The 20,078-nt window shown below is 38.7% G+C and overlaps 1 protein-coding gene and 1 pseudogene across 6 annotated transcripts; one reads left to right on the top strand and one right to left on the bottom strand.

Moving 5' to 3' along the window:
* Window positions 1-2,314: 2,314 nt before the first annotated feature.
* LOC148732477 (uncharacterized) lies at window positions 2,315-5,387 on the top strand (annotated as a pseudogene). Its single transcript, XR_016000503.1, has 3 exons — window positions 2,315-2,845; window positions 2,936-3,179; window positions 3,580-5,387. The product of XR_016000503.1 is annotated as an uncharacterized LOC148732477 (transcript).
* Window positions 4,036-7,465, bottom strand: LOC148732476 (THAP domain-containing protein 2-like). Of its 5 annotated transcripts, XM_088758340.1 has the most exons (4): window positions 5,613-5,920; window positions 5,244-5,392; window positions 4,815-5,006; window positions 4,036-4,197 (listed from the first exon to the last, which is right to left on the bottom strand). In XM_088758340.1, the coding sequence occupies exons 1-4, from the start codon at window positions 5,618-5,620 to the stop codon at window positions 4,103-4,105; spliced, it is 444 nt and encodes a 147-aa protein (XP_088614466.1). In that variant the 5' UTR covers window positions 5,621-5,920; the 3' UTR covers window positions 4,036-4,102. The 5 variants fall into 5 exon arrangements, 4 of the variants coding, with proteins under 4 accessions (XP_088614466.1, XP_088614465.1, XP_088614467.1 ...); XM_088758339.1 differs by lacking the exons at window positions 4,036-4,197; window positions 5,244-5,392; window positions 5,613-5,920 and adding exons at window positions 5,964-6,392; window positions 6,706-7,448 and having other exon boundaries at window positions 4,866-5,006; XR_016000502.1 differs by lacking the exons at window positions 4,036-4,197; window positions 5,244-5,392 and adding an exon at window positions 6,706-7,447 and having other exon boundaries at window positions 4,871-5,006; window positions 5,613-6,392.
* Between the last annotated feature and the right edge of the window lie 12,613 nt (window positions 7,466-20,078).

The raw sequence follows: 20,078 nt of genomic DNA, 5'->3' as shown, positions 1-20,078 counted from the left end.
TTTTTTTCGTTCTATTCCTTTCTTCATTCTCTTCGATTATCACTGCCATGCTTCTTTTTATCAGTACCAAACAAGGGCTTTTTTCCCCTCCGTAACCAAGCATAAAGGTAACAACCCCACAGGATGCTATAGTTATTACTATCTTCTGTGAAACGCCATCAGTGCTAAAACTACAGATTGAAAGATTCGTTGAATTCCTGTTCCTAATGTTGCTCTGCGAATTTGCTCAACTTTCGCTAACTTTATTCAAACTAATAGCTCGTTTAAAACATGAACGTGAAATATGTAAATAATCGCCACCAACGCTATTCGTATGGGCACGTCGTATATCATCTCTTTTCAAAATTATTGTGAAAGTATATACGGGCTAGATGAAATCACTCCAAAACAAATCAACTGAGAACAAACGAAATTTTGTCAAGAATCATACCGCCCAAGGTAGCCTTCAATTCTCATTTGAGTGTAATGGTTGATGCAATATTGTTTCGTCATTGTACGTTGTTGCCTGGAGGTCCCATCTTTCTCCCACATACCTTGTCTGTTTCACTTTCTCTTTCGACGGTATTAGAACAGTAAAAAAAAAAAAATGGAAATTCTCTCGAAACTTTAGCAGACTGTAGGAATATCATAAATTCGCTCACTCACGTATCGAAACCGAATGGTATAGATTGAGCAATAGTTAATTGAGGATTGCGCAATTAACTCAGTGAGACTGTTTGACTATTTACAGAACTAAATGGAAAGGGACATCAACAACGTTTTAACGAGTGCGTAAATGAAAACCATATAGGCTGTTTTTGAGCCAATATAGGTCGAGGAAGTTATGAACTCTAGCTGAGACAGCCATATCATAAACTGAGAGTGTTTTGTTCAAGAAGGAAATTTTTTAAGCGAAGAGGTTTTCTGACTTCAGCTCGTTTTGGACAACGATTTCGGTTTATTTTTTAAATCAAGTCGCTGAGAGAAGATTGAGAGAATATATTAGTCTTGATTTCCTTAATGAAGACCGATTAACTTGAAGAGTAAAGATTCTAAAGATTATAAAAAGGAAAACTCAGCGGTAATTGACAATTATTCAAGGAGGGCACCGCTAATATAATAAGATAAATAACCAACGAGGCACGTAGCGTCAATTTTGTTTTATTTATCCTAATTTGGAATACCCAAGTAGAAAAACTGTTTTGCTAAAATCGCACACAAAAGGTAACTCTGCCAGCTAGCTATTGTTTGGATAGATAACGACCGGAAGACAAAAGGCAAACTGTTATCGCAACATATAATCAAATCATGTTACGAATTTGGTAAATAAAAACTTCTTAATTTTCCCGCTACATACATTGAAATATTTATACGCGGCTTTTTGGTGGAGATGCGAGTCGCATTCTCTCTAAGTTCTGCTATTTCTTTTGTTGCAAGCTTAGGGGCAAACCGTTTTGTTTTCGCCTTTGCTTCACGGCTCGCTCACAGAAATTTTTTACTCACTTTGCCGATAAATTCAAGGACCATACTTGTCGGGGCTAGGTTATGAGCTGTAACCTTGGTCACAAGCTCATAATATGGCTCTGTTCAGCTAATCAGTAGAAGGCTAGGAATTTAATAGTGGTGCTCCAGTTTTATTGAAACATTTTATTAACGTTTCGCCTGGTTTGTGCTTTTTACAAGGAGGTTTTGTAAACAGTTTTGTGTCGATTGCGTCCAGTTCTGACGTCTAATTAATCGCCTAGGCTACAGATGTGAAATTGTTACAGCAGAATATATATTTCCTAATGGGAATGTTTAAAAATTTAAGTTAAAAATAGGTCCAAATAGAGTAACGCGTCGTGACTTCTGAAGAAAACTTAATCTGACTAAATTACGTTGCTAAGGTTAACTTTGAAACGCCCACTCCTGACAACGTGCTTTCGGAAGCTTTGGCCACTGTTTGCCAAAGTCTGGTGTAGTTACGAAAATAATGTCTAAGTATAGGCGTAATACGCACTTACGTTTAAATAGGGTAAAAAGGGCGACTGGCGTCGGTCGGGGATCTACGAATTAATCAAAGAAATTATTTCTAATAATAAATGATATCTTTCGTTATTAACATAGAAAACAGAGTTCCCTTAAAGGTATTGTTATGGTATTCCTAATGGAAAAGGAAAAAGTCACGATACGGTAAATTGCCCGTGAAATTGAAATGTTAGCAAGACTGAAATTTATCGTTTTCCACTGAGGCATGCTTCTACTGAATTTAATATTTTAAAGAACGAAAAACTTTCGCTAACTCAACAAAAAAGGCGTTTAGACCCCCGTGAACTTATGCTGGGCTCTCAGCATTTTAAAGTGTATATGACACGAAATTTTTTTTTTCGTTGATAGCTAGTTCCATGTGTATAATAAACGGTTTGAGAGTTTAAAATGAATGAAACAATTTTTTTGGTCGATTTTTAGCGCCCGAAACACGCTAAATTTATGTGTAAAATTGTTCCCGGAGACTGGGCCGAGAATTGGGACTCGTGACGTCAGGTTGTTTGATCCTATGATTGGCAAGGTCAACAACTTTCAGTGTTTTCCTTGTAACACGCTGTGATTACTCGCTCAATTCTATCGTTTCACGCTTCGAAATGTCCAGCGATTCCGAGAGTATTGAGTCGTCTGACTCTATAGAAAGTATGGATTGTGGAATAAGCGACAGTTCTGAAGAGGAATGGGGAGTTATCACTGGTGTGATAGCTCCATATCAAGATGAGCCGCTCGCGGATGAGAACGACGAAGAAACTGGCGTTTCGAGCGAACAAACCGATCTTGATGGACTTACCCCGTCAACTCTGGAGGCTAGATACGAGAGAACTGTAGACGTAGACTCCTGGTTAGTAAAACTTGTCCTTTAAAATTCCTTGTATATATACTTATAGCAAATCTTTGTTAGACAACAATTCATTTTTGCTGTCTTCTCCAGGTGTCGCTGCAAGCAATGTAATACCGGGACGTTAGTTGGTTCCCTGGAGTTTCGATGTTGCAGAGAGGTAACAAATTCATCTGCAAAGATGGTGTTTGATGGTTCCATTGAACGGATAAAATGCATCACACAACACGAGGACTACGATGCGATTAGGAACCGCGCAGTTCTTCTCCAAGTGGCTCCCTTGTTGAGAAACCAGGATGGTGGGACTTACCGTCGCCGAGGTGGAGTCAGAAAACGAGTCAGTACATTTTTAGTAAAGACATAAATAAAAACATACAATGTGTAAACTAGCATAATCACTTTGCTGGGCATAAAACATTAAGCTTCAGATAAATCAGGGTAAATTAAGGCACCTCAAGCTATAAAAGTTGACCAAGTTAAGTTAGATTTTGCATTTACTTGGACTTTTATCTGATGCACTGACCTAAGATAAAACAGGAACTAATAAGATTGCTTGCAAAGTAGCTTGTAGGAAAATGTAAGCTTGAGAAATGCCCTGCAGTTCATTATCAATTCCTAAACATAAATATTTTTATTTGAATGTGTGTGTCATGGGGAGGTGAAAGGCAGGGTCCTGTAGTAATGTAGAGCATTCTTACACACCTTCCTATATAATTTTCATTGTGCTTTTACTCTAGGTTCATTAGAGCTGTTGCATACCGATGGACCACAAGGTGGCTTTGTGGCTACATGGGCTGGGATAACAGAAGACCACTACCAGCCTGTGTTTACCATAATATCAGAACTAAATACCAGTCACAAAAATTAATACCAGAGGTTTTGCTGCTGCTCATGACAGAGACTAGCATAGTACACGTAATCAAACCTATGACATGATTATTCTACACTGATAGTCTCGGTAAACAACAATTTTCAAATTGATTTTCATGGGTGGTTGTTTCTTGTTCTATTGTTTGGTAATGTATGGACTGTGAACCAGAAACAGCTTAGGTTCTACATGCACACTAGTTTGACTAAATTTAAAATTTCAACTTGTTGTAGGTACAGTGCAAATATTGTAAGTCGATGAGTACAGTGCAATGCAGGCATGGAAAATTTGAAGTAAGAAGGAAAATTGTACCACGCAGAAAACCTTCCTGTGACAAAAGTTTGGTCACTTTATTTTTTGCAACGGCTTTTGTGACTTCGCAATGGTTTTTGTCATATTGAGCAATTGTAAGGTCGTCTTGAAGTGGGTTGACTGCTGCTTGAGGTATTGTCACTGATAGACATCTTTAGTTTTGCCTGCTCTGCTTCTGTAAAATAAATAAATTTATTTAATTATGTTAGTGCATTTTTAGTTCAGGGTTCGTACACGTCATGGAAAACCTGGAAAGTCATGGAATTTCAAAATTTCATTTTCCAGGCCTGGAAAGTCATGAAATTTAGTTGTGGGTCATGGAAAGTCATGGAAAATTAATACGCTCTCTACGAGTGAAAGGCAATAAGACCCTAAGTTGAAAAGTTAACTGACGAGTCCAAAAATCAGATTTAATTTCATTAGAAATGAACAGAAGCACGCATTGTGAGGAATGTTTGCAAACAGGTCATGGAATCTTTCAAAAGGTCTTGGAAAAGTCATGGAAAGTCATGGAATTTTAGCAGGTCAAAAGTGTACGAACCCTGTTAGTTTGTTTGTTTAGCATCCTTTTACTATGGAAAAAACATGTAGAAGATATCCTCCGTGGAGACAATCACATTGTGCATTACCATGATGGCAAACTTGTTCCCAAGGTCTATCTTTTCCCCAGTTCTAGTGGGTGGGAAGAAGATAGACCCTGAGGACAAGGTTGCATGACAGTTGGTACGTAGAACATTATGTCATATTTGAACATTGCGCTTCATGAGCTTTGAAGAGTCAAAGCAAACTAACCTGGTGGAAATAGTGACGTTTTCTTCGTTGCCTTTCTTGCCTGGTAAAACTTTACAGCATCCTCTTTATTTACTCTGTCTGGGAACTGCTGGTTGAGGGGTTCTGGTACCCTTGCTGCATACTTCTCATCTACTTTCTTCATTTCTGCCTTTGGCAAGGTGAAGAGAAGATTCTTCAGTGTGTCAACATACCCTGAAAAGATCACAGCCCAATTCATATAAAATGTCGACGTCATTTGAAAAACGTGCAACAGTGTTTTATCAGATATAAGGAAACAAGGTGAAGCAGAGTCCTTTACACAAGATGCTGGTCAATAGTACTTATCATGGTAAAAAGAGTGATCTGACTCTTAACAAAAGAGCATAACATTTCCTACACTTAGTTCAGTGTAGCCACTGTACTTTTAAAATCATAATGGTCAATAATTACCATAGCTAGGTGGAGATGCCACCTCTCTAACAACCTCTTCTCCCAGTTTAAATTTTGGATAAGTCACCCGAATGTATTCTTTTCCATCGCTTGATGTTTGGGTTTCTCTTCTGAGGTTTTCATTAAAATGCAAGCTTGCCAGTATGTGCCTAGAAAATTTTACTTTAGATGAGCAAACACATGAAAATCTGAAAATGAGATTGTGTATGATAATGGTTGGAACACAAGGGAAAGAACCAAGGAAAGGAATTAAGGGGATGGGAATGTGATAAATGATAACAAATACTGTTTTGTGTAGTTGCATACATTGTAGACATGTTGCATGATGTCTCGTCAATAGATCATGTGTAACATTTAGCAGTCACATACCCATTCATTTTCAAAAATGACAATTTTGAGCTAAAAGTGCAATACAAAACACTACTTTGGCCATAAAACTTCCGGGAATACTACATCTGCAGAGTGTAAAAGGAAAAGGATAAAATATTGTTTGCAACATATTTAGGTGGGAGTCACTGTAATACAACATATACATAGCTACAAAAAGAACCTAACCAATTACTTTCTATAATAACAAACAAACAAGATGGAATAAATTATCCAGTACTAGTGAGAGTGAGTAGCACTAGGAACACTTGAATCAAGTTCAATATGGATACTATTCTTTCGCCATTATACAAAGCTACAAGAAAGCATAAATAGGTTTTGTTTAGCACTCACACTTTTGAGCTCTCTTATCTCCTTTTTCTGTTCCTTTACTATTCTCCTTAGACGTATAGTTTGCTTCTTCTGACTTTTTAATTTGGATTTATATACACAATCTACACAAGAGCTGCCTTGCAATGGTGTTACGTTGGGGGATGGTGTTGTATTGACTGGCGTAGCACAGGTATTGTTGGTGGAGGTCAAGGCAACTGGAGAAGTGAAAGGAGTGATAACAGAAACAGTAGCAGTTGAGGTATTGGTGCTGCCAGAACTTTCATCAGTTGGGCTCATGCACACATCTGTTGCGATGTTGAACGGATTCTCTTCATTTGTATCATCATCATGATCATCTACAAGGTTACTCATTGATTCTTCCCTGGCCTCATCAACCTTCTTTTTCTTCGCCTCTGACTCATGAAAGTCTGCAAAGGCATCACGCCTTAGCTGCAGCAAAAACATAAAATATCCTGGTTGATAAAATATATCGAGCACAAGACACCCTTGCTTTTGCTAAGATTATGTGTAGGATTCGAAACGATCACAAAGCTTGTATAAATCAATACTCAAAACTCCAGTGAACATGTTGATGATTCACTAAGGTATAGGTTTTAGCAGTTCAGTTTGCTTTCAGCACGGCAAAACCGCAATTAGACACGGACATTTTACACATAAATGCTTCCAAAAGAATAGGTTATTTACATCAGAAAAACTTACACATGTTAATGTTTATGATCGGAGATCACGAGAAAACGCTTACCTGTCGCCTTTTGCGATCTGTCAGAACTTCAGGACCTTCTGGTAGAACTGCATGTCTTGTTGGAACAGAGCCCTTGATAAGAACTTTGTTCCGTTTTATCTGCGTCATACCGTCCAGCGAAAATGCCAAGCTACCCTCGTAACAACTTTGCTCAAAGTGAGCCGAACACAACGAGGCATGTTTGGCAACAGGTTCGCCGAAATCAACTCGGTGCCGCTGCACGAATTTCACCCATTGGGCTCTCACTGTTGGATTTACAGGAAACTGGTGCATCGAAATACCTGGTGTGTAGCTGGTATTCGTACAGCTTCTATTGTTGGGCGCCCCAGCCACACAATAACGTCCACCTTTCCGTACTGGCCTATTCTTTTCCGCCATAGACCACTTTCATAAATGGCTGCCGGATTAATATTCTTTTGTTTAAACTTAAATTTTCCCGAGTGGCCTCGCTTGAGATAATGTATTCTTGTGAATTTTGTACTGGAGAACGAGGCCACCCTGTCAAATTTATATGTAAACAAACGAATTGTAATGCGGCAGCCATTTATGAAAGTGGTCTACTGAGTCAAACAACCTGACGTCACAGGTAAAGTTCACGTGACCTTTTGGCCGCGCGTTCGATGGGACAAATTTCAAGCCAACTTAGCGCGTAGTTTAAACGAAAACTATGTATTTATAATTATTTTCAACGATTTTTAACTCTCGAACCGTTTGTTATATATATCGAACTAGCAGAAAACAAAAAAAAAATTTTATGTCATATACACTTTAAAGATAACGTGCTTTAAAATAGAAGTCCAAAGATCTTTAATGAGTCCCTTGATAGGAACAAAACACACCTAAGTTCCCCTCTACTAACTATGGTCAGCTACATACCAATTAATTGGCGGCACACTTTAAATAAACAGACAACATACATCAGAAAACTAGCGGTATACTTCAAGCAACTACGGACTTGTAATTTTATGAAAAGTGCTCATGCCGCTCTCACTCTCACGCGTAGTTAAGTGCTGCTTAAACTCACCAGTGACTCATCAAAGAGCAAAGGAGACCGCTTCACCGCTTTGTCCAGCCAAATTAACTATTTCTGCTATTCAAAAGGTTCTCTACAAAATTTGGACACATAAATTTTGCTTTTGTTCAGAAATAGATTTTTTGGCAGTGAGTTTAGCCTTGCTTCAATTAGCAACTCACTGGTAGAAGCTTTGAAGCAGGAGATTACGATGACAAAATAGACTACTATCCGTTTAACATTTCACTGTAAAAACAAACAGCGCCCTCGATTTGTTTCTCTCTTCAATAGGGTTACGATTTTCTTTGATTTGTTCATCGGAATTTTTCTGTTTTGCAGCAAAGTTGGTAAATACCTCTCCTTTTTTAGAGACAAACTCAGCATTACCGAATAAGTATCAGTGTATTCGTAAGTTCATTTTCTTGTTTATTTTCTCTTCTTTTTCTTATTTATAGTTGTTTGTTCATTTATATTTGTAGTGCGTAAATGTTTTCATCTTAACTGTTACTTTTCTTCCGGCAAAAACGTTATGCGAGCAAGAGCGACGACAAAATGACAGAAAAATCTTGGGAATGTTCAGGGTGAGCTGTTGATCTCACAATCATAACGATAGCGATAAGTGAATGAAGAAAAGGCTCTATGCAAGTGTTGAAGCGTTAAGGCTGGTAGACGGTTTCTTTAATTTAAAACTATGCCAGGGTTGAATCATCGTGGCACATAAAACGTGACCGTTATAGTTGTATCAAGGTATCAAGATCCTTTGTCAATTTTAATGAAACAATCTGTTTAGAATTCCTTCGACTTGCGCATCTCACGCAATGGTCGATGTAATAGCATCCCAATCAGCATTATTCTTTATAGCAAGTGAGTCATGATCAGATTTCAGAGACGTTTATCGGGTTGTTGCTGTCTTCTCAATTTCGAGTTACCGAAGTAATTATGCTGCCAAGTACACGCCATTGTCGGTAATAAAAGTGAAAAACAAAAAAAAAAAAGATGAAATGACGTGTTTTTCTCCCTTTAGCCGGACCAGCTGAAAAAAAGAGGGAGACATTCTTCTTGGTTACATATTCAGTACTCCAAATGTACGTCTAACCGCAGGAATGTTGGTCGCATATTGGACGCTTATAGTTAGGCTACAAAACAGGAGGCTCAACCAGCAAAAAAAATCGCAGCCAATGCCTTTGACTCCACGGGTGCAGTTCATTTGCACATAGTTCAATGTCATCTCACTACATCACGAAAAATTTGTTTTAGCCTCTAAGTTTAACTTAAGTCGATAACTCTGTTCCTCTTTTAGTGGGCACTTGAGTTTAATTATGCGTCATTGGCTCTTGTTTTCTTTGAATCCTTGCGGAGCACAGGTTTGATGTAAAGTAACTACCACGGGGGAACCCCTTATTCCTATTTCAACGTAGCTTATGCTCTAAGGAGTCCTCAAACTGAGCAAATACGCAATAACACCGGAAGTTGTGAACATTATTTTAATTTCTATTTTGGAATATGTGCTCTGAGTTTCTCAGAGGTTTTTATTTTCTCTGCTTCTTCTTTTCATGAAGAATATTTTCATCGAAAAATAATCTACTAACTCCGTAGGAACGAAAAGACATCGCGTGAGTGTCTTGCTTAGTCATGGTTTCGGTAGTTTTGATTCGAAACCGTCAGATGAAGCAATTCTTCCGCTGTCTCTATAGTTACAAACCTGCTGAGCCAGTGAATTCTTCTTTCGGCCAAAAGATATAGTTTAAAAATACCGTATAAATCATGAAAGAAAGACAAAGTACTTTATGCACCAATATCAGCCAAAATTTGAAATAAGTTTCCAGTCGCTGGCCACAGCTTTCATTGAATCGATCGTCGACAACTTGGTGTCGTCAACGAGCAGTTACCCAAAAGCTTTAAATGATGTCCTTTAAAGCAATTTTCTTGGGAAGTTTAGAATTTAATTTGGATTTGTACCTTTCTTTGAACTAAATAATTCACGCTGAATGTAGATTGCATTTTCATATTTTCACTCCTTCGTCCTTGTACCGCAATTGCTTCAATTTATTGACAAATTTATGACTCGAAGCTTTAGCTACGCTTGTCTAAAACTCAGTGAGAAGCGATTATGTTGCACCTCCTGTTATTTAATGATAGCTTTTCGCTAGAGGCTGTAAAGTTTATCCAATTCATTGATTTGACCTGGCCTGAGATTAAGGTATTTGGAACATTTCTATCAAATGCTCACACTGCGACATCATTTCCTTTCGCATCGCATCCTCCATGAGCAGATTAAAATGAATGTATTTTTCCATTGATTTGATGTCAAATTTTTCGTAAATTTGGTAGAAGTAAACAAATCTGTTAAACAGCAAACTTTTTTTAAAGCAGGGTCTCTAGATTACGCACAAAAGCATTCCCCCTTAAATATTTGCGTTTGTGTTTAGTAGGGTGGGAAAACATACACAGCCACAACGACAAACACAGATATATGTTATTTATATTTGGAGGAATTGAATTAACTGAGAAAAACTTCTTGAGTTTTACAGCCAAAACATGTTACGGAAAAAGTGATAATATTCGAGGTTTTTCATTAACATTCCACTTTATATGAACTCTTCGCTTGACTCTGAAGATAAATTCCACATCCAGGCGATTATCGAAGTGTTTGTCACTTCCTACTACTATTCTTGTTCAGGACTACTCTTGCTAGAGATCACATAATGCGCTAAAATGCAGATTTTCATTTACTCATTTACAGGTTGTCTTGGGGATGCTTTTGACCAGCACTTGTCCTGTAATGTCACTAAATAGAAAACAAAGGTTTAAAATCTGGAAAGCCGGCCTTGCGAACTGTCTCCAGAGAGTCGGTGCAGGTACCATGCAACGCCCAAACCCGTTATTGGGAAATGACGTTCTGCGCTTGATCCACAGCAATGGTTACCTGATCGTGCCGCGATCAAATCCTCCAACACCACAACAAATTAATATACCAGATTTATCAAAGACACCTGGCAGGAACACAAGAGGCCTCCACGGCTCCGCCAAGCAGCCTGGTTCCCGTAGATGTCCATTCAACATTACAGTTGTTGATTTTGAAAACACCGTTCCGAGGCATCTGAGCGAAGCCTCTTGCCACGGTTGCGATGCCCACTGTAAGCCCGTGATGTACACGCACCAGGTGTTATTTAAAAAATGCGGGAACTATTGGATTTGGACACAGAAGACGTTGGCAGTTGCCTATGTCTGGAAAATAGACGATTAATGATGGAATTTCTAAGCAACTCTACGCTGCTTCATACATCATTCAGCACACTTTCTTCTTATTTGTTAAAACAGAAAATTTCCACCGATCAAAAGGTCAGGGTATCACTGATGAAATAAATGTTCGGTAATCGCGGCAACTGTATGTCTAGTAAGCTTTGTTAAGGTTAGTCACCATTTTATAAATGCTGCTAATCTGTTCAGTGACATCATGATCATGAAATTATTCAATTTATACCGGTATTGATTTATGTGCAGGGAAGTTCTTGCAAACTACGTGTCGTTTATATTCTATCATTTCTAGCTCATTTATCGACCAATCATCCATTTAGTAATTGAAAAAATATATATCCATGGTAACTGATTCGCAGAGTAAATTTCAACAGAGGTGGCATAATTGCTTCATCCACTGTAATTGCTCTCTAGTTTGCAGGGAAGCTCCAAATGTAAGCCTGCTCAAAAGGTTATGTCCGACTACTCTCCTTAAAATGATCTCAAGCCACTAAAAATCAAGTTTTGTAAACGCTGCACTTTCAGGGACCTTCTTGCAGACTAGTTCTTGTTTATTTTCTATCATTTCTAGTTCATTTATGGACCCATGATATTTTGAGGTAAATTTACAATCAGAAAAGATGTCCTGTGATTCAGCGCAAACAAGAATTTCTCTCGAGATCATTGGCTATGCTTTAAAATTTTTTTTTTCACTTTCACCAACCACATTTAAGTTGTAACCAGGAATCTTAACTCCAACCTCCTGAACCCTTCGTCCTCCAAGAGTAACCCGCATCTAATTTCTCCTTTCAATATCACGCCTGAATCACACATTAAGGTCACGAGAATAAAGGAAATGATCACCAACTGAAGAAGCTATTGATCTGTTTGTACTGTTGTCAAAACTTTAAACGCTGTCTTCTTTGAAATCCCTCATTTATCTTGACTGAGAAATGTCAACTACTACTGCACTGACTTGCACCTATTACAAAAAGAATAAAGGCTGATAGTTTCGAAAGAAACTGTTTGGGGCTGCGTCGGTGGGAGTAACGAAATAATTTGGATAAATCAACAAAGTTGAAATGGTAAATTGGCCACCGTAACGATTACAAAAGCTGACGTTTCGAGCGTTAGCCCTTCGTCGGAGCGAATAGAGGAATTGTGTGTTGTGTGTGCTTTTAAAGGCAGAAAATGGAGCTACGTTATTGGTGGGAACATGGCAACGAGAAAAACATGAATAAATTAGTGGAATGAAAAGCGTTCGTTGATCCCTGTGGGATTTAGACTGCCGGTTTGAAAGATGAGCTTTTGTTCAAGAGTTTTACGGCTTTCCGTGCTACCTAAGTGTAAGGAAAGACCGCAGATTTCCATATGTTACTTAGAATGATTAGGTAAATTAAAATGTCTAGCGACTGGTTTCGATGTGTCCTTGTCATTCTTTTCCACGTCTCGAAGGTGTTCTCGGAATCGGTCACCTAGTCTTCTGCCTGTTTCGCCGATGTATATCTTTTTGCAATAAGTGCAAGTTATGCAATAGATTACATTGGTGGAGGTGCACGTGAAGGGACCTAGCTATGCCAATCTTTTTGTAGGTTTTGTCGAACATCAATTTTTCAGCCAATATAACGGGTCCAAACCTGAACTCTACGGTCGCTACGTCGACGACTGTATCGGCGCTACCTCCTCTACCAGAGAGGAGCTCACTCAATTCATAACCGCAGTCAATTCTTTTCACCCGGCCCTGAAATATACCTGGCAAATTTCTGAAAATTCTTTATCCTTTTTAGACATCAAAGTTTCAATTGAAGGTAACGGTTTATGCACTAGTGTGTATTACAAACCTACAGACTCGCATAATTACTTGATATACTCTCCTTCGCATCCATCTCACGTTAAGAATTCCATTCCTATTTCTCAGTTTCTAAGACTTCGTCGTTTATGTAGTGATGACTCTGATTTCCACCACAAATCAGAGTCAATGTGCCAGTTTTTCGATAAACGTGGTTACCCTGTTTCTGTCGTTCAAGCGGGTTACCACCGCGCCCAACTTATTGATCGACATTCAGCACTACAAACGTCGCACAAGGAAGATTCCGACCGCATTCCATTCACTCTCACGTTCAACCACCCTCACAATCACTCAGTTAAATCCATCATTCTTAAAAACTTTAGATTACCTCAAAACGATTCAGAGACAAGCACTATCTTTTCGCAGCCTCCGCTCGTTTCATTCAAACGCGACTAAAACATAGGCAATTTTTTGGTCAGAAGTTCTTCTAAGACTAATGACCAACCAGGCACTTTTAAATGCGCTCGTGCACGATGCAAAACGTGTCCTTTCATTCACAATAATTTGGATATATCAACAAAGTTGAAATGGTAAATTGGCCACCGTAATGATTACAAAGGCTGAAGTTTCGAGCGTTAGCCCTTCGTCGGAGCGAAACGACGAAGGGCTCCGACGAAGGGCTAACGCTCGAAACGTCAGGTTTTGTAATCATTACGGTGGCCAATTTACCATTTCAACTTTGTTGATATATCCAAATTATTTCGTTACTGCCACCGACGCAGCCCCAAACAATTTCTTCCGAAACTATCAGCCTCTTTCATTCACAACACTGATAAAATATCGGGACCTAAACGATCCATTAAGATCAGCGATCACTTCACGTGCACCTCCGCCAATGCAATCTATTGCATAACTTGCACTTATTGCAAAAAGATATACATCGGTGAAACAGGCAGAAGACTAGGTGACCGATTCCGAGAATACCTGCGAGACGTGGAAAAGAATGACAAGGACACGTCGAAACCAGTCGCCAGACATTTTAATTTACCTAATCATTCTAAGCAACATATGGCAATCTGCGGTCTTTCCTTACACTTAGGTAGCACGGAAAGCCGCAAAACTCTTGAACAAAGGCTCATCTTTCAAACCGGCAGTCTAAATCCCAGAGGGATCAACGAACGCTTTTCATTCCACTAATTTATTCGTGTTTTTCTCGTTGCCATGTTCCCACCAATAACGTAGCTCCATTTTCTGCCTTCAAAAGCACACAAAACCCACAATTCCTCTATTCGCTCCGACGAAGGGCTAACGCTCGAAACGTCAGCTTTTGTAATCCTTTCGGTGGCCAATTTGCCATTTCAACTTTGTTGATATATCCAAATTATTACAAAAAGATATTCGTTGGTGAAACAGGAAGAGGATGGGGTGACCGATTCAGAGAACTCCTCGCGACCTGGAAAGGAATTACAAGGACGCATCAAAACCAGACGCCAGACACATCTGCCTAATCATTCCAGCATCATATGGCAGTCTGCAGCTTTTTCAATTACATCTAGGCAGTTCAGAAAGCCCCAAAACTCTGATACAGAAATTTATCTTTCAATTCGGCATTCTCACTCCCCACGGTACCAACGAGCGCCTTTTATTCAACTAAGTTACCGTATCATTTTTTTTCTCGTTATCAGGTTCCTACCCAAAGCGTAGCTCCATTTTCTGCATAGAAACACACACTCAACCCACAATTCCTCCTAACGCCCGAAACGCCAGTTTTGAAACTCTTTACGGTGACCAATTTACATTATCAACTCAGCTGATAAATCAAAAATTACGTCATCATCTCTAAGAGATGTGTACCTGAAATAAACATAAGCCGGGCGTCACCTAGAAATATCAAAATGATGTTTGAAAAGCCCAAAACTGTACAGCAATTGAATCGTGAGCTTTTTCCCCATTTCTGAAAAAGAATTTCCACAGGTATTTTCAAGCTCAAGCCGACATAGCAGCATCCATTTGAGGTTATTAACCTCGATTAAATAAACTATCTATTGTTAGTATATACTAAAACAGTGGATAGCGTTGAAGGCGCGCTCTGATTGGCTAGTCAAACTCCGAATATCCTTTGCTATTTACCTCCGAGCAACTCGAGTAAAAGTGGCGTGCCGGTTTGCATCCGTGACAAGCGAATAAATCACTCAAATAACAACGAAGCAGTCCCTGAAAACACAGAGAAAGCGACTAAATTTGGTTTGGCTGTGTTTAAAGGTAATGGTAACCGGAAGTTTATCGATAAAAACCAGTGAAAAAGGTTTTGTTTACAAATGCAAATTAATCTTGCGTAACCTCACTTGTTTACTTGAAAATCAAAGTTGAATGGTATTTTTTACAGAGTGGTTTCAAATACAGAAAGAGTTTGCAACACCATTTGAAGAAATGTCGCCACCAGAGCTAAAGAAAATGTCTTCAGAAATTTTATCTGTCAGAGAAAAAACGAGACGGCAGTTTTTACAACAAAAAATCACTTACCGCGATCCGAGCCGCGTTGGATCGTTACGCTCGGGAAAATGTTGAAATGTTGGAATCGTATGAATTAAAATCAATTTTTGGTGGTGTATATTATCTCACCGTTTTAGTATATACTAAAACAACAATTCACCTCAGTGTCGGTGGTTAGCGGTGGATATTTACCTCGCCGCTTCGCGGCTCGGTAAATATCCACCACTAACCACCTCCACTTCGGTGAATAGTTGTTAATTACAGTTACTGTAATACTTTTAGATAGGTCAGAAACCTGAAAACCGGCCAGAAATTAGGGTCTCGGACTAAAACACTTCTCTTGGCTATAGTTTACAACTGTTCACCGAAGTAGCGGCGAAAGGTGGTGGATATTTATCGAACCTCAAAGGAGCTTGTTAAATATTCGCCACCGCTTTCACCGACACTAAGGTTATTATTGTTTTTAATATATGCTACACAAAAACCAAAATATTAGTTTGTTTGTCAATTTCGTCTCTTGGCTAATCTTGCTAATCCGGCACTTCCGAAGGAGCCAATCAGGATGCGCGAAAGGTACTTTTTACCTGCATAGCATATGCTAAAAAAAAAAAAAAAAAAAAAAACTTAAGCAAGCAAGAAAAAAAATCTATGTTCACTTGGATATCATATTCCCTGATCATAGGTCTTACCATTTTCTTCACCTTCCGGAAGGAATCGGAACAGCAGCATTCTAGAATTTTGGATGAATGAGTGTCTTGGGATCTGCCACTCTCTCTAGAGCCGTTTAATGTAAATATATTGAAGAGGCGAACGGTTAACTTCATTAAACGTAGTTCTCAAGAGCGAGAAACACGGTTTTACCAGCTTGAGAACACAAGAGCGTCAAAACTTATGCTAAAGCGGATTCCTACCACCCCCTCTCCCCCATAAAAAGAAACAAAAACGAAAACAAACAAATAGAAGTAATCATACCGAACGGTCGAACCCTTTTAACGTTTCGTGTTTGGACCGAGAGATTGCGGTGACAAAATAGATAAGTATACATTTATCATTTCGTTTTAAAAACAAACAATACCCTGCTACTCCTCTTCAAAAACGTTATGCTAGCAAGGGCTATGACAAAATGACAGAGTAACATGAAAATGTTCAGAGTGAATTGATTATTTCACAATCATAACGATAAAGATAAGTGGGTAAAGAAACAGTGTAATATCAGTGTGACAGCTTATCTGAAACTCTGCTACGGTCGAACACATGCGGTACTTAAACCATGACATTTAATAATTCGCGAACTTTGGTTAAAAAAATCTGATCAGCATTTCTTCAACTTACGCTTCCATTATGATCAAAGAAGTAACACCCGAAACTTGCGTTAGTCTTGAAAATAAGTTAAGCAGATCTCAGAGGTGTTTTATGCTTATTTTACACGCAATTGTCGAAACACGCAGTAATTGTCGAAACACACAGTAGTGGAAGATGACAGGGCAAGGAGGGCTAATCAGCACGAAAGGTGTGTGGTCAATGCCGTCAATCGACTTCGCTTGGGTTGTTTCCCTGCGCATTTCTTGTTTTGATCGCTTTACATTCCATGTCCACTCACGGAATCAAGAAAGTTTTGCATTCCGGCCTTTTAGTTAAACTTTATCTCCACCTCTGTTCCTCTTTTTTAGTGGGCACTTGAGTTCAGTTGTGTGTGGCATGGCTCTTCGGTTCATTGAATTCTTGTGGTGAACAATTCTGATGTAATGTTTCTACTACGGGGAAACCCCTAAATATTCTTATTTCAAGATTTTCGGTAGTTTTCCTTTTAAGGTTCTCACACAGAACAACTACATAATGACACCAGAAGTTCTGAACATTGTTTTAAAATCCATTTTGGAATATGTGCACTGATTTTTTCATAGGTTTTTCTTTTCTCTACTTTTGCTTTTCACAAGAAATATTTTGAACAAGAAATACTCTACTAACTCATTAGGAACAAAACGATATTGCAGGCGTGTTTTGCCTGATTACCACTACGGGTAGTTTTGGATTCGAAACTGTCTGCTCTCTCAAACTTGCTGAGCCAGTGAATTCTTCTTTCGGTAAAAATATGTCGCTTAAAAATATCGTATAAATCATGGAAGGAAGACAAAGTGCTTTGTGCACCAATATCATCCAAAATTTGGACTACTTATTCAGTTGAATCGATGGATCACTGAATCGATCGCCAAGAACTTGAGGTCTCAACATGCAGTTACCCAGGCTTTCAATGATGCCTTCTAAAGCAATTTTCTTGGTAAGTTCAGAATTTTGTTAGAGTAAGTACTTTTCTTTGAACCATATAATTTAAATTGAATGAACATTGCATCTATCTATTTTCACTCTTTTTTCCTTGTACAACAACCGCTTAAATTGATTGACAAATTTGTTTAATCGAAGCATTAGCTTCCTTTCTTTTAAACTCGGTGAGAAAATACTGTTGTACCTTCTGCTATTTAATTTTAGCTTTGAAGCAGAAGTTACGAAGCTTATCTAAATTGACTTGAAATATAAATATGATAAAAACCAGAGGCAGTCAAGATTATCTTTTTTAAAGTAATGTCTCTTGATAACACACAGAAGCATTCCCCCTCCCCTCAAATATATGCATTTGAGTTTATTCGGCCGAGAAAACGTATGGTACACAGACAAAGAGACAAAAATATATGAATGGAATTGAGAGTCCTTGAATTGACTGAGGAAGACTTCTTGAGTACGTATTACAGAAAAAAAGGCGGCGGAAGAAATGATACTTAACATTCCATTGTTTATAAACTTTTTACTCGACTCTGCAGATGAATTCCACTTCCAGCCAATTGTCGAAACGTTCGTCTATTTTTCCAACATTAGGCTTTTGAAGGACTACCCAAGACATGCTAGATATCAAGCAATGCGTTTATTGCGGATTTTCATTTATTCGGTTACAGGTTGTCTCGGGGATACTTTTAGCCAACATTTATTCCGCAATGTCGCTTAAAAGAAAACAACAGCTCAAAACCTGGAGAGGTCTTGCAAACTGTCTTCATATAGCCGGCGCAGGTACTTTGTATCGCACAAACGCTTCCTTCGCAAATGATGTTCTGCGCTTCATCCACCGGAATGGTTTTCTGATCGTGCCACCATCAAATCCTCCAACACCACAACAGATAAAAATACCAGCTTTATCAAAGACTCCTGGCAGGAACACCAGAGACCTCCACGCCTCCTCCAGGCGGCGTAGTTCCACTAGATGTCCATTCAAAATCACAGTTGTTGATTTTGTCAACACGGTCCCGAGGTTCCTGAGCAAAGCCACTTGTGATGGTTGTGATGCCCATTGTAAACCCGTGATTTATACACATCAGGTGTTAATTAACATATGCAGGAATTACTGGATGTGGACGCAGAAGGCGTTGGAAGTCGCCTTTCTCTGGGAGATGTAGGATTAACTAATGGCCTTTAAAACAATTTTTAGAAATTTCCAGTTTGCTGTCCGATACAGCATTCACAACATTTTGCTTTTACCTGTTAATACACGAAATTGCTACCGATCAAAAGTTTCTGGCATGGAAAATATATTTGTTTAACGCGACAACTGTCTTTCTTTTTCTGATCATATGTTTCTATCTGTCTGAAATGATTTTTGATTATTGTTAACTACTCTTCGTTTATTTCTCCCATTTCTAGTTAATTTATGGACCGTATTTTGGGTCGAATTTACAATCAGATAAGATGCCCAAACATATTGCAAAACTAATCCTTTTAATTTTCATCTTAGCAATTTTGTCTTAATTTAGTCAGATCTCATGTAATTATTTATACTGAAGCATGATTGATTTTCAGTGCACACTATACGGTTTTGTACAGTTACAAATTTGCTCATTCGTCATCAAGTCTTACTTTCCGAAAGCTAGAGATATCGGTTTTGTAATTCAAGTGTTGTTTCTTCAGTAAAGCTGTTATCATGTCGCAAAGCGGCAAGTCCCTTTTGCCGCTCCGGCAAAAGGAAAATTTCTTTGCAGTTTTCATCGGAACGGAAAAATTGTTCACTGATACAAAGATAACGGGTTCCTGCTAGACTTAAAGAGATTCAATGACCAGAGTCTATTTCTAAAGAAGTTGCCGTCGGCGCTATTTCGTGAAAAATATCGATGACAGTCCATCATCATTCGCGTAGCATTGCACTTCGAGCATCGATCGTTGAAAAGCTGTGTTGTGTTTCTAGATCTCCTCGATGATCTTTTCTCCTTCCTCGGCCTGATTTCTTTGCCACCCATAACCTCATATTCAGACGTGTTACACTTAACCTACTCGACTTAGCTCGTTACAAATTGTGTCCACTTTTTTGCTTGCTGTACCACGAATCAGCGTAGGCTCGGGGAGGAACGAAAAAGACCAGACTTGAGAGAGCGGCGGAAATCGAACCTAGCATCAGCGCCGACGGGTAAAACAGTGTCAAATGCCTTGCTTCAATGTGATTGGATAACAGCCTTCACAGGCGTGAAGTGAAAACGCATTTATGTAAAACAAACACCAACGCCCCAAAAATTTTATGTCGTTAACTTTTTCTAGTATTTTTAGTGTTTTTACTAGAGTTCTGATCTTTGGATAGTTTCTTCTCGGCTGATATTCAGTCAATCTTCGTGAAATCTGGAGATAATGTAGGAAAAATAATGAACCCCAATAGAGAGTCCCGGACTTTTGTCTTTTTTTTCCTCATTTCTTGAGATGCAGTGTCTACATGGAAAAATTTTCTTAAAAGCGCTAATTTGAAGTTAAAAAAATGATAAACACACAGTGAGGAGTAAAGCAGCGAGTGTAAATTCATTGTAAAAATGCCAG

This window comes from Stylophora pistillata, chromosome 4 (genome assembly GCF_964205215.1).
Source record: "Stylophora pistillata chromosome 4, jaStyPist1.2, whole genome shotgun sequence".
NCBI lineage: Eukaryota > Metazoa > Cnidaria > Anthozoa > Scleractinia > Pocilloporidae > Stylophora > Stylophora pistillata.
This window is presented reverse-complemented; position numbering and strand designations above follow the sequence as displayed.

What these genes read in the sequence shown, in the direction of transcription:
- LOC148732476 (XM_088758338.1), bottom strand. Translation starts at nt 7,083, where the DNA reads ATGGCGGAAAAGAATAGGCCAGTACGGAAAGGTGGACGTTATTGTGTG. An exon ending in CAGATCGCAAAAGGCGACAG is followed by an intron (nt 6,393 to 6,705) that starts GTAAGCGTTTTC and finishes TTTTTGCTGCAG; the next exon opens with CTAAGGCGTGATGCCTTTGC. An exon ending in AGATAAGAGAGCTCAAAAGT is followed by an intron (nt 5,393 to 5,963) that starts GTGAGTGCTAAA and finishes AAAATTTTCTAG; the next exon opens with GCACATACTGGCAAGCTTGC.